This window comes from Solanum verrucosum, unplaced genomic scaffold (assembly GCF_900185275.1).
Source record: "Solanum verrucosum unplaced genomic scaffold, falcon-dt-bn FXZP01000301.1, whole genome shotgun sequence".
Taxonomy (NCBI): Eukaryota; Viridiplantae; Streptophyta; class Magnoliopsida; order Solanales; family Solanaceae; genus Solanum; species Solanum verrucosum.
The window spans coordinates 29,936-43,698 of NW_026019916.1; the positions used below are offsets into that span (position 1 = coordinate 29,936).

General features: G+C 36.6%; 1 protein-coding gene across 1 annotated transcript in view; it reads left to right on the plus strand.

Moving 5' to 3' along the window:
• Positions 1 to 2,954, plus strand: part of LOC125823145 (filament-like plant protein 3) — a 4,524-nt gene extending 1,570 nt beyond the window's left edge. The window contains exons 3-4 of the mRNA XM_049502570.1: positions 3 to 1,599; positions 2,540 to 2,954. Coding sequence (XP_049358527.1) covers positions 3 to 1,599; positions 2,540 to 2,677 — 1,735 coding nt within the window. The 3' untranslated portion in view covers positions 2,678 to 2,954. The remainder of the gene's footprint in view (positions 1 to 2; positions 1,600 to 2,539) is intronic.
• The last annotated feature ends 10,809 nt before the right edge of the window (positions 2,955 to 13,763 follow it).

A 13,763-nucleotide genomic window follows, 5' to 3' on the forward strand; every position in this document is an offset into this window, starting at 1 on the left:
AGTCATCTTGATGGAGCACTTAAAGAGTGTCTGAGACAGCTTCGACAGTCAAGACAAGAGCAAGAGAAGAATCTCCAGCTCACTGTGTCCAAGACAAGTTCTGAATGGGAGTTTAGAAAGTCTGAACTTGAAAATAAGCTTGTTCAGCTCCAGGCTGAACTGCAAAATTCTAAAGCCAAAGACAGTAACGTCAAAGATCTTCAGTGTAAGCTTGAATATGTGGAGAAACAGAACTCAATACTCAAGATTGAGCTTGTTTCCATATCTGAGGAGCTCAAATTAATGACATCTGAAAGAGACTTAACCACTCATGCTGCTGAAACGGTCAGCAAACAACAGCTCGAGAGTATCAAGAAGGTCGCTAACCTTGAAGCAGAATGCCGTATGCTTAAGGCATTCGTTCGGAAAAAATCAGCCATTAACCACCACAAGTCTAGCGCTTCTTCCTCTGCTTATGTTGAACCTTCCACTCATAGTTTATCAAATACTGGAGAACAGCTGTCTATAGTCGAAAATGATAGTTGCAACACGAATGGTTTGGAGCCAAATAATAATTACCAAAACAGTTCTGGCTTCTTGTCTTCTGCTTTAGTTTCTGAATTGAGTCAATATAATCATGGAAAGCCACATAAAAGAGAGCTTATAGCGTCGTCTCTAGAGATAAATCTGATGGATGATTTTCTTGAGATGGAGAAACTTGCAGCACGTCCTGACATAGTGTATGAAAGAAGCAATGGCAGAGGAGCACACATCAGTGAACCCATTTTAAGAACTGAACTTGGAGCCGCGATTAGTCAGGCAGCTGACGTGGAGAAGTTGGCAAAGATGGAGGAGGAGAAATTGAAATTAGAGATGGAATTAACTCAGTGTCAGGGAGAGCTTAAGATATCTAAAGAACAATTAGAAGAAACCATGGACAATTTAACTGAAGTAAGAACTCAGTTATCTATGGAAAATGATGGCAGGAGAAAACTGGAGGCTGAATTCAAGGCTGCTATAACCAAGCTTAAAGACTTAATAGAACATTCACAGAAAATGGAGGCTGAGATTGTCGAGCTCGAAGCAAAGTTATCTATGGCAAATGAAGCAAAGAAGAAGACTGAGGCAGAAGTCGAGTCTGCCAATACTATGCTCAAGAATTTAGTTGAACGCTTAGAAGAAGCACAGATTGATGTTGTGGAGCTCCAAGCTCAGCTCATTACAGCTAATGAAGCAAAAAGAGCTGCTGAGGCTGAAGTTGAGGCTATCAATGTGAAGCTTAAGAAATTAGAATTTTGCTTGGAGGAAACTGAAGTCAAGTGTTTAGGAATTCAAACCCAACTAGAAATGGTGGAAGGAATGAAATCTGGAGTTGAGGCTGAACTTGAAGCTATCAATGCAAAGAAATATGTGTCAGAGTCACTACTTAAAGCGACTGAATTGGAGCTTCAAACATTGCTTTCTAAAGTTGATTTTCTTCAAGAGGAGCTTTCCGAGGAAAGGGATTTGCACCAGAAAACTGCTGCCAAGTTACAGAAACTAGAAATTGATAATTCAGTGAAAAAATCTGCATCCCAGCTTCAGAAAGGAACTATATTCGGGGAATTTACAATCAATAAGGTCAGTTGCCTCATATTTTTAGAGTTCAACCCCTTGTGTATGTATTTAAAACCTTGAAAATAGCTTAGAAGTTCTTACAGATCTTTCTAATCAACTAGCAACGTTTTGGTAATTGCTGACCCTTCATTTTCGTAGACTTTTTTCTTCTAGAGGAGATTAAAGAATTATAATATTTTTATGATCTGCAACATTTAAAAAAAATTGGTTGTCATCTGCATGCAGTGCTATTTTAAGTTGCACAGGATGTGACAATACATGATTAGTAAGTGTCCATATATGATTACGGTGAGATATTTGGACGTGCAAAAGATATGTTTGAAAGTTGAGTGTTGAAGGTGGGGTAAAATGTTATTGAATGCATAATATGCTTTGGCTGCAGTTAATGTTTATAACCATTAAGAATGAATGTGAGAACATATCTTTTATTGTCTAGCTTATAAAGCATATTAAGGTTGTCACTATCATTAGACATTAGAGTAATGATATTTCTTCAAAAAAAAGACAAGACCGCTTCATACGTTTTCAGGTTTCCTGTTACTTATAAGGTAAAAATGGCAGTTTATTCAGTAGGTTCTTGGAGACAACTAAAACCCAGTTTTACTTTCCAGAAGTTTTTGTGTTACTTTGTGATTTTAATTCTCCGAAAGTCCTTATGTTTTACACTATGGTGAGAGGATAGTGTAAATCATTGTACTCATTCTTTTTCTTTTTTAATAAATGCTAGACATTCTGATATCGAAGATCTCTTCTCGATATAAACTTTTGCAGGACAGCGATAAGATAAGACTTACGTTTAAGTGGGGGAATTTTGGTGTAATTTGTTTTATGTTGCATGCAGCATGCACAAATTTACATTCCGGAAACCCTTGTCAGTTGTTTTTCAGTAACGAACAAGTTTTGTCCGTGTTTCCTCATATTTATATCAATATGTGCATGGCAGGATAAAGAAATGGCAATAGCAGCTAGTCGATTTGCAGAGTGCCAAAAAACAATTGCTTCCATTAATTGGCAATTGAAGTCCCTTGCTATCATGGATGATTTCTTGATCGAGTCAGATGAGCCATTACAGATACAATGACATGACATCCTCTTCAGAAGTTGCTCTTTTCTGAAGGGAGGATGATTGTCAAAGATTGAAATAATGCTGTTGAATTTAAGATTGAACAATTGAATAGCAGAAGAAGTTGCAAAGCTGGAATAGCAAAATCTTTGGTGCCATTTGATAAGTGCTTAGGCATGAACTTATTAGGTAGATAAAAAAATATATAATCATGTGCGGTACTAGTGAGTGTTATGTGCATATTTGAAGTACAAAGGTTCCAAATTCATTGTACAGAAGTTCACGAGAAAAAGTACCCTAAAGTTGGCAAGATATTTTACTTAGACACCTCAACTAAGTCATGTTCATTTTAGACACCTCATGTAAGGTTTCGCTATGTCATTTTGACACTTTTTGCTTACATGGCATAATGAGTGTGATACACTCATTGATTGGCGCGTGAATTTTTTTAGTTAATTTTAATTTTATTTTTTTTTGCTTCTTCTTCCCCATTTTAAGCCACCATTTTGCCCAAATTAAATTTCATCCATGGTGAATGAAGGTTTAAGCAAAATGACGGAAAATGTTGTTAAAATTTAAGAATAAATCCATTCATAAAATTCTTTCTTGAAAGAATTTAATATTTGTAGGTAAGTGAATTTAAGAAGAAACCTATCTTGATAGTTTGAGGGAGAGTGAATTTCTATAAACTAAGATAAAAAAATTCTTTAAATGAGCAAATATCTTCCATATCAAGCTATTTTCCAATCGGGTTGGTGGGGGCTTTCTTGATTAATTAATTTTACTCAAAATTAATCATTTAAAAATTACATTTGATACAAATGACAAATGTCATCATTTAATTCGTCACTTTACACGTCATTAGCGAGTGTAACACACACACCTTATGTATTTTTGCTGATACTAAAGAAAGTGTCAAAACGACACAACGGGGCCCTATATGAGGTGTCTAAAATGAACATTGTCCAGTTTAGGGGAGGAGCCACGTAGGCTCCAGGGTGTCCAATTGGACACCCTTCGTCGAAAAATTATAATATATACACGTAAAGTTTTGACTTTATATTGGTATATATAGAATTTGGACACCGTAAAATAACAAAGTAATGTGTAGTGGTGTTGGCAATAACCGTCACGAACCTGCTTTCTGCCCTGTTTCGATTCCCTGCAGGTGTGTTTCATTTTTCTTTAATTATTTTGACCTCTTGAATTTAATTAAGTAAATAAACATGCGTAACTTTTACATAAATGTTCAGTAGCTTGGTGGTTAATGGTGCCATGACTGGCTTCAGGGACCCAAGTCCAAATCTTACATCCACTAACCTTTTTTTCCAATTATAATTTCCTTAAATTTTAATACCTTTTCCTTGTGGAATAAGATTTCCTTAAATTCAATACTCTTTCCTTGTGGATTTTTTCAATTAAAATTGAATTATTTCCGCAAATTTTAATACCTTTTCCTTGTGGAATAAGATTTCCTCAAATTTTAATATTTTTTCCTTGTGAAATAAGGTTTTCTTTCTCTAGGTGACTCATTTACCCAAATTATAACATAATATTATTAAGAATAGAGTCTCAATAATTCTCTCTCTATTTTTTCTTCTCTTTCTCTTATTTTATAACAAAAATAACCAACTTAATATTTTAGTTCCAAGTTTCAATGGACATGAGGAATTATTATAATAGAGTACGAAAAAAAAGATTGACTTCTCTAAGTCAACCAAATAATGAAACAACGGTAGATCAATAATATATTTAAATTATGTTTTTCATAGTAGTTTATTTTGTCTTTATGTTAGTTTAGAATTATACACTTGTAATTCTATTTAAATATTCTTATATTTAATTAAATATTGCTTGACTTGATTATTTGTTTTGGTAATTTAAATTGTCGTTTTTTTTTAAAAAAATTACTATTAAAAGTTTGGACACCCTTCATAAATTCCAGGCTACGCCACTGGTCCAGTTAAGGTGTCTAAGTAAATCATCATGCCAACTTTAGGGGGTCACCGATGGGTTAGGCCTTTATTTTGACAACCAAAGTAGTTATTGTCTTTTCTTATATGACTTAGGACCAAACTGATCATTTTTAGATACATTAAGGACTAGTATCATCATATTTATACATTAAGGACAAAATGAAATCAAATTAGTACATAAAAAAAGTAAGGTAGACCTAGCCTCCCACCGACAACCCTAATTTCCCTAGAGAATCCAACGTATATGGCCACGATGGACTTGGGTGAGCCTATAGTGGAGGCAGCTCAGGCATTACCTACTCCGCCATGGATGACATATGCCAATTTGATGAAATCTACTCCCACATTAATTAAATCAGATCCTTGAAAACTTATTATGAATCTTCATGATGGGCCAAGAGTTGTATTGGAAAAGAAGTTTATCAGATTTTAGTTAATGAGAATTTATAATATGCAGTGATTCGAAAATTCTCTTACGAATGGTCATATATTCAAGATTTAATGAAGCTAATTCTCAAACAATGTAAACTGAAAGGGGAATGCAATATTGGGCTACTAAAGAATTTTTTTTTTCATTTTTACCCGCCCCATACCTCTACCCCCACCCCACCCCACCCCACTCAGGCTATTCCCGTCAAAATCTTTTTTTAAGAAAAAACTATTTTTGAGAAATATTTCAAATTTTAAAAAATTTCATTTTTCACGCCAACCAAACCCGTAAACTCCCCCCCCCCCCCCCGCGCCACCCCCACCAAGGCTACCCCATCAATTATTTTTTTTAAATTGCTTCTGAAAAATATTTCAATTTTTTTTAAAAGAATCATTTTTATGCTACTTTCCCCCCCCTCCCCCCCGTAAATTTTTTTTATTACAAAAAAATGGTTTTTGAATATTTTTTTTCCTAGGTTGAAAGTCTAGTCAGGTGCTAGGTCAAATCTCAGTGTTGGATTTTTGAATGGCTATCAGGGTCTTGTCCTAGTTTGGGTGTTGGGGTTGAGTCTTAGATTAATTATCGAGATTGATTTTTGAATCGGAATTTTTTTTCTAAAGAGTATTTTTTTTATTCTCAAGCAAAAATTAAAAGATTTTTTTTGAAAAATATTTTTCATTCACCAACCAAACATTAAAAAATATTATCTACTCACCAACCAAACATGAGAAAATAAGTTAAAATCCACTTGTTTTCCAAGAAAACATTTTTTGGGAAAACATTTTCCTTCATACCAAACACACCCTTAGATTGTGTTCTTAATAGAAGTTTTGATTTCATAACAATGAGATTACAATATTTTATGCATTGAAATCTCCGAGTTACTTTTCATGCTTATATTTTCACATGAACCCTAGTTGATGAGATTTTTGTCGAAAGAATTTGTGCAATTATTTTCCTTTCATTGATGTTGGAAATTAAAGATACTCCAAGAGTAATTTTAAAGCATCAATTTAAGAAGAGTTTTAAGGGAACTTTAATGTTCCCAAATGTATTATTTTTGCATTTAGAGAGAAAATACTATTTCAAGAAAAGCATAAAGAGTTTTCAGAAGCATTTCAGACATATAAAGTAAAGTTCAGTTATCCCTCAAAAGGATTCTTTGAATATTATCTCGGCTAAGAGAGTACTTTATAAGATCATACATATCAATATTTTAGCAGTGGTATTGAATACTGATTTGGGGTAAAAATTAAGATAACTCAAACTCTATACCCTGCACTGCCTATGTAGATAGGATTGTATCGTAATTTTGGCAACTCCTCACCCCTCCTCGTTGAGGGCTTGTTAGTGGATCCACAAGTTAAAGTTGCATTCTATACTCGTGCAAAGTATAGGGTGTGTCAAGATCCAAGTTATCCCTTAGGCGTAACATGGTGTATAAGACTCTGAGAGGCCCCATACAAGCCTCGTAGCGTTCATAATATAAGATAATAGAATACAAATGATTAAAAAGATAATTTCAATATATAAAAGTTTTATAGAGAAAAGCAAACGAATAAACATCATCTCAAAACCATCTAGTACATAAGAAATGATGGGGATGTAAGCCCGTACATAAATTTCCACAACTAAAAGTAAAGACAAAAGGGAAACCAAGCCCGGTCCTCCGGACATGAGGGCTCACCAATCTTCAAGCTTCTATATGAGATCCCTAGCCACAGAAGTGCAAATCTATAAGGTCAGACCGTACATTTGGGGAAATATAGGCAAGAGTATGAGCTAATAAAAACATGCACCAAGTATGATAGTAATGCATAAAACATTTGAAAACATTCTTAAAAAGGGGATACCTTCATGGTATGCAATGACCAAGCTAAAACATCGTATAAAAAGGGTTAAAAGACATAAGTCATAAAACATGGTTAATGCAAATAGACATCTTCTTAAATCACACGTGAGATACTTCTTGAAGTAACCTTAGATCATTATTATGGGAGATTTACCTTTAACTGACATATAAGACCACGTGAGCTATTAACACGGAATTTGGTGTCTACCCCACACCGAAAAGGGGTGTCCTACTTGCCAAGGTAAGACCATGAACTTCTAGCTTATGTGGATCCACTAGCTAATATCTATCTAAGAAAATCATCCTATGGGGTCACATAGGTATGGGATAAGGAGATCGCTACTAGAAACCTGACCTCTACTAAAATGAGAACTTCCATCTCAATATCCTCTAGATGCTAAATGTAAATCTCACGGAATAGTCATTTTCTTAACTTGTGCTTATTATGCATGGAAGGTCATGCATGGTTCCAATCCAAGCTAAGTCATATGTCATCCTTGGAAAGGTACAATTAACTAACCAATCCAAGCTAGGTTTCATTAGAATAGCTCCTTAACTTTGATTAATTTTAGGTGAGAAGACCTTTCAACCTTAGAATCCTTTTTGTGAGAAAACCTTTCACATTCATGCATGAGGTAGTTATGTGAGCAATCCTTTCACAACAATTAACCACAACAACAACATATAGGCTTTTACTCTTAAAGCATTTTACATCACATCTCCTCAATTCCATAAGAACATGCATATTCACCTTTCATAGTTCAAAACCCACTTTCAATCATCAATATTTAGAAAACATGGGTTGAGCATGGGTTCATGGGGATTTATCTTAAAATCATGAGATTATATCAATTCAATCATAAAAGTTCATAAATCAATTAAATAAAGAAACATTTAAAGGAACCCATGACATGGAAGAAAACCCTAACTCAATTGGGGATTTCTAACTTTGTAAATTGGAGAATTTGGGAACTCCATGGAGGAAAGGGCTCAATGGATGAACACTACCATACCTCAATGCCAAGAGCTTGCTTTCAATGGTGGAGTTGAAGGCTTGACTTGAAACCTTAGGTTGACTCCTTCTTATTCAAGCTTTCTAGAGAGAGAAATATGTTGGAGAGGAAGACTTGTTCTTCTTTTAAGAATTTTGGAGAATGATTTTAATTGAGGAAATTTGGGGGTTAAAACACTTATATAGGGCTTTTGGTGAAGGGTAAAACGAATAGTATTAGGATAGAATAATTAGGAAAATACCCAAAAGCCTTAAGAAAATAACTATCGATCTCACTCATGCCCCAACCTACAGTCCGTTGGTTAGACCACATATTGTCATGGTTGGTTGTGGTTGAGGTCAGAGACCACTAATTGTGGACCCCCCATGACGGACCATACCTACTGCCCGTGGGTCCATCGACGGACCATGGACCACGACCATAGGTCCCAACTCTTGGCCTCAAAATCTCTCTAAGTCTGGGTCTCACATGTGAGATCTATCTATGACTCGTGCATTGAATGACGGACCGTCCTGGTGAACCATTGAAAAAGTATTGAAACTTGAAGTTTTTGGAAAATTCTAACTCTTCGACCACTTCACCACCATTGGACCGTCGTTCCACCTATGGGTTGTGGGTGGTATTGTCTGTGCTGGCACTAGGTCTATGAAGAACTGAAATTTTCTCCCTTTTTGGGTTCGAGGTGTTACAATATCTCCCCCTTGGAAACATTCATCATCGAATGGGGTTCAAGACATCATAAGGAAGGTAGAAACTTAATCTAACAGCCCAACATGAATGCAATCACTTTAATGCACATATTCGAGGAAACATAAACTCTAAGATAAAACATGTTCAAAACATCATATCATGAAGTGTATACGTAACTCATACTCAAATGCACATAAACATGTAGAAATCAATCAAATAAACTCTTTTCTAAAAATGTAAGCATCATGCATACTGAGCAAATCACGGGAAAATCTAAGACATATGACACCCAATGAGTAAACCATGAGGAGCTAAATACCTCAAGCTTGAGTAGGGACGGAGGGAAAGAGATGGGGATATCGGGACATTATATCGGTCTCGACTTTCAAATTAACATCCTCAACTAACTAATTTCTCCAAAGAACATTTACGAAAGCAACTTCTTTGTTCCTCAACTTCTTGACTTGCCGGTTTAAAATCTCAACCAGAACTTCCTCATAAGAAAGATTCTCCTTAACTCCCAAACCTTATAAGGGAACAATGGAGGTTGGATCTCCAACACATTTCTTCAACAAGGAGACATGGAAAACTGGATGCACCGATGCCAACTCATTAGGAAAATCAAGGTCATAAGTAACCTTTCCAATTCCCCTCAAAATATGATATGGGCTCACATAACGAGGACTAAGCTTCCCTTTCTTCCCAAATCTCATTACACCCTTTATGGGTGAAATTTACAAGTACAACCAATCATTTACCTCAAACTGAAGATCTCTTCTCCTCACATTGTCATAGGACTTTTGTCGACTTTGAACCATTTTCAACCATTCTCTAATAATTCGAACCTTGTCTATAACCTCAAGTATCAATTCGGGGCCTATCAAAGCAACCTCACCCACTTCAAACCAACCTATATGAGATCTACACCTCCTACCAAATAGAGCCTCGAATGGAGTCATGCCAATACTTGAGTGACAGTTATTGTTTTACACAACTAAATCAATGGAAAGTGATCATCCTAATTACCCTTGAAGTCAATTACACATTCTCTTAAAATATCTTTCAAACTTTGGATAGTACGCTCCGCTTGCCCATCGATTTGTGGATGAAAGGATGTACAAAGCTTTACACGAGTACCAAGACCCTTTTAGAAAGATTTACAAAATTGAGAGGTGAATTGGGTACCACGAGATAATGCATAAGAGCACTCCATGCAACCTTACCATTTCCTTCAAATACAACTTAGAATAGTCCTCGACCAAATAAGAAACCTTGACGGGAATGAAATGAGCTGATTTCGTCATTCAATCTAAAATAACCCAAATCGAATAATGTTGCCGCCAGGTACGTGGTAAACCAACAATGAAATCCATATTCAAATCTTTCCAGTTCCATGTAGGGATACTAATGTCTTGGGATAAACCTCCCAAATTTTGATGCTTAGCTTTCACTTATTGATAATTAGGTCATTTAGCCACAAATTCCACAATATTCTTCTTCATCCCATTCCACCAATAGATCTCCCGCAAGTCACGGTACATCTTGGTGGCTCCCGGGTGAATGGAATATCAAGAACTATGGGCTTCTAACAAGATTTTCTCTCTCATGTCATCAACATTTGGGACGCAAAAATGACCTTGATATCTAAGTACACCATCTCCCTCTTGGGAGAAAGCCTCTATGAACGTTTTAAGCACAACTTCCTTTAATTCTACGAATGTCGGATAAAAACCTTGCTTGTCCTTCACATTTACCACAAAAGATGATTTTGAACCATTGTGAACAATAACACCACCCTTGGTAGAGTCAATCAACCGAACACCCAATCGGGCCGATCCATGAACATCTCGAACCAACTCTTTTTTATCATCCTCAATGTGAGAAACACTACCCATCGATAATAAACTAGGAGCATCTTCCACCGCATTCGCTTTGCTAGTGTGATATAGAACACTCATGTCATAATCCTTTAGTAAATCAAGCCACCTCATTGGCAAAGATTTAGATCTTTCTGTTTAAACACGTATTACAAACTCTTGTAGTGGGTAAAGACATCCATATGAACACCATACAAGTAATGCCTCCAAATCTTTAAGGAAAAAACAACCGCCACTAGTTCAAGGTCATGAGTAAGATAGTTCTTCTCATGAATCTTAAGTTGCCTTGAAGCATAGGTAATGACTTTGCCATTTTGCATAAGGAAATATCCTAACCCAATTCTTAAGGCATCACAATAAGCAAAAAATCCATGAGTCCCTTCTGGTAAGGTCAACACTGGAGTGGAAGTAAGTCTATCTTTCAATTCTTGAATATTCTTTTCACACACTTCGGACTAGATGAATTAACCTTCTTTTGAGTCAATGCCGTCAATGGAGAAACAATCGAAGAAAACCCTTCAAGAAACCTTCTATAGTAACTGGCTTAACCCAAGATACTTATAATATTCGAAGGGGTTAGAAGTCTAGGCCAACTCTTGACCGCATCCGTCTTCTTGGGATCTACCTCGATACCCTTACTGGAAACAATATGACCAAGACAAGCCACAGACCTTAACCAAAACTCACATTTAATAAACTTAGCAAAGAGTTGTTGGTCCTTGAGGACTTGCAACACAATCCTCAAATGATTGGTATGCTCATCTTCACTACTCGAATAGACCAATATATCATCAATGAACACAATGACAAACATATCAAGGTATTGTCTAAACACCCTATTCATCAAATCCATAAATGCCACTGGAGCATTAGTCAAACCAAACAACATCACAAAAACTCAGAATGACCATACTGAGTTCGAAAAGCCATTTTCAGAATGTCATCTTCCTTCACCCTCAATTGGTAATAACCTGACCGGAGGTAAATCTTAGAAAAGTAGCTTTCTCTTTGAAGTGGGTCAAACAAATCATCTTATTCTTGGAAGAGGATACTTTTTATTAATAGTAACCTTGTTCAATTTCTAGTAGTCGATACAGATATGGAGAGAACCATCTTTTTTTCTAACAAACAAAACTGGAGCACCCCATGGATAGATACTTGGTCGGATTAAACCCTTATCCAACAAATCTTTTAATTGCTTCTTCAATTCCTTAATTTATGTCGGGGCCTTACGAAAAAGAGGAATAAAGATAGGTTGTGTATCTGGGAGAAGGTCAATACCGAAGTCTGTTTCCCTTTTGAGAGGAATACCGGGTAAATTCAGGAAACACTTTCGGAAACTCATTTACAACGGGGACTGACTTAAGCGTAGGGGTCTCAGAATCTATATCCCTCACCCTAACTAGATGGTAAATGCAACCCTTCGAAATCATCTTTCCACCTTTAAGACAAGAGATAAACTGACTGTTAGGCATAAAATTTCCCCTCTTTCCACTGTAGGATGGGTTTGTTTTGAAACTGAAACTTGACTACATAGGGTCTACCATCAATAGAAGCATAACATGCATGTAACCAATCCATACCAAGGATAACATAAAAGTCTAGCATATCAAGCTCTACAAGGTCAACATGAGTGAATCTATGGGACAAGGAGACATGACACTTTCTATAGACCCTCTTAGCCACAACAGAATCACTAACAAAAGTAGAGATATAAAAAAGATCTAACAACACATCTAGAAGAATATCAAACCTAATATCCACATATGGCGTCACAAAAAACAAAGTAGCATCGGGGTCAAGTAAAGCATAAACATAAAGTTGGAAGACTTTCAGTATACCAGTAACCATATCGGGAGAACCCTCTTATTTACCACGGGTCTGAAGTGCATATATACGGTTTTACTTTGTGACACTTAAACCCGAACCACTAGACGAAGATTATTTACCTTCTCTCATTTTAGATGCAGGTATTAGGCAATTCCTCATTTTATGACCACTCTTTCCACAACCAAAGCAACCATCTGTACCAGCTAAGCATTTACCGTCGTGCTTTCTTCCACACCTAGAACAAGTAGACATAGGCATTGAAGATCCACTACCATTTCCTTCTTGAGGCTTAGGGTTAGACACCCTATCTTTGTTGAACATAGGAGGAGCATTAGAGGAACATTGACTGGAGAATCTTTGTCAAAACTTAGAATGGCCATGACCATCAGACCTTGAGTGGGAGAAGTTACCATCACTGGTTTTAGCCTCTTTGCCTCCATAGACCTTTTCTTAAGTTTCTCATCTTCGATTTGTTGAGTGTGCACCATGTGATGGGAAATGTCCATGTCGTTGATTAGCATAGTGGTACGATACTCTTTAACAACCATTTTGGAAACATCGAAAATAATATGACTCATCTTTGCCCTAGATCGACAATCATGGTAAAAGCATATCTAGACAATTGTATGAACTTCAAAACATGTTCCTTCAAAGACATATTTCCTTGATGAAGGTTGTTGAACTCAATCACCTTTGCATTCCTCATCTGAAGGGAAAGAACCTACCAAGGAAAGCAACTTTGAACTTTTCCCAATCGAGAGGCCCCGCATATTCCGCTCTCCCTTCTTTCCATTGGTTGAACCATATTTAAGAAACACCCATAAGTTGATAAGCGGCCAATTCTACATTCTCCACTGGTATCACTCCAATGATCATCAACACCTTGTAAACCTCATCAATGAACTCTTGAGGGTCTTCCTCAACCCTACAGCCACAAAGCTCCAGAGGATTCATTCTAGTGAAATCCCTCACTCTAGATGCCACCATACCCACATTTGGGTTTATGGGAACCGCAACCTCCTTTTTTGCTTGGGCTATCATGGCTTGAGCCAACACTTGAAAAATAGCCCTAAGCTCCGCATTAGTTACTTGCTCGGCCAAAGGGTTGACCAGGAAATGGGGAGCTTGAGAAGGAGAATTCTCTCATGCATTCCTTCTAGCATATTCCCTTTGACTTGCCATATCCCGTAGAGCATAGGACAAGGATTAGGAGACAAACATTATAGAGTTAAACTCTATGACATGACTTTAGAGTAATGAAAGAAGCGGATTTTCCTAAACATCTTACAGCTTCTCATTGATAAATGTGACGCGCTTCACACTCATGAGCAAGACTCTATGCGACGTGGCTTATGAGACTTCATAGGACCTTTCTAAACTTTGTACACTAATTACCAAGTTTGTTACGACCCAAGGTAGCCCTTAGGCATAACATG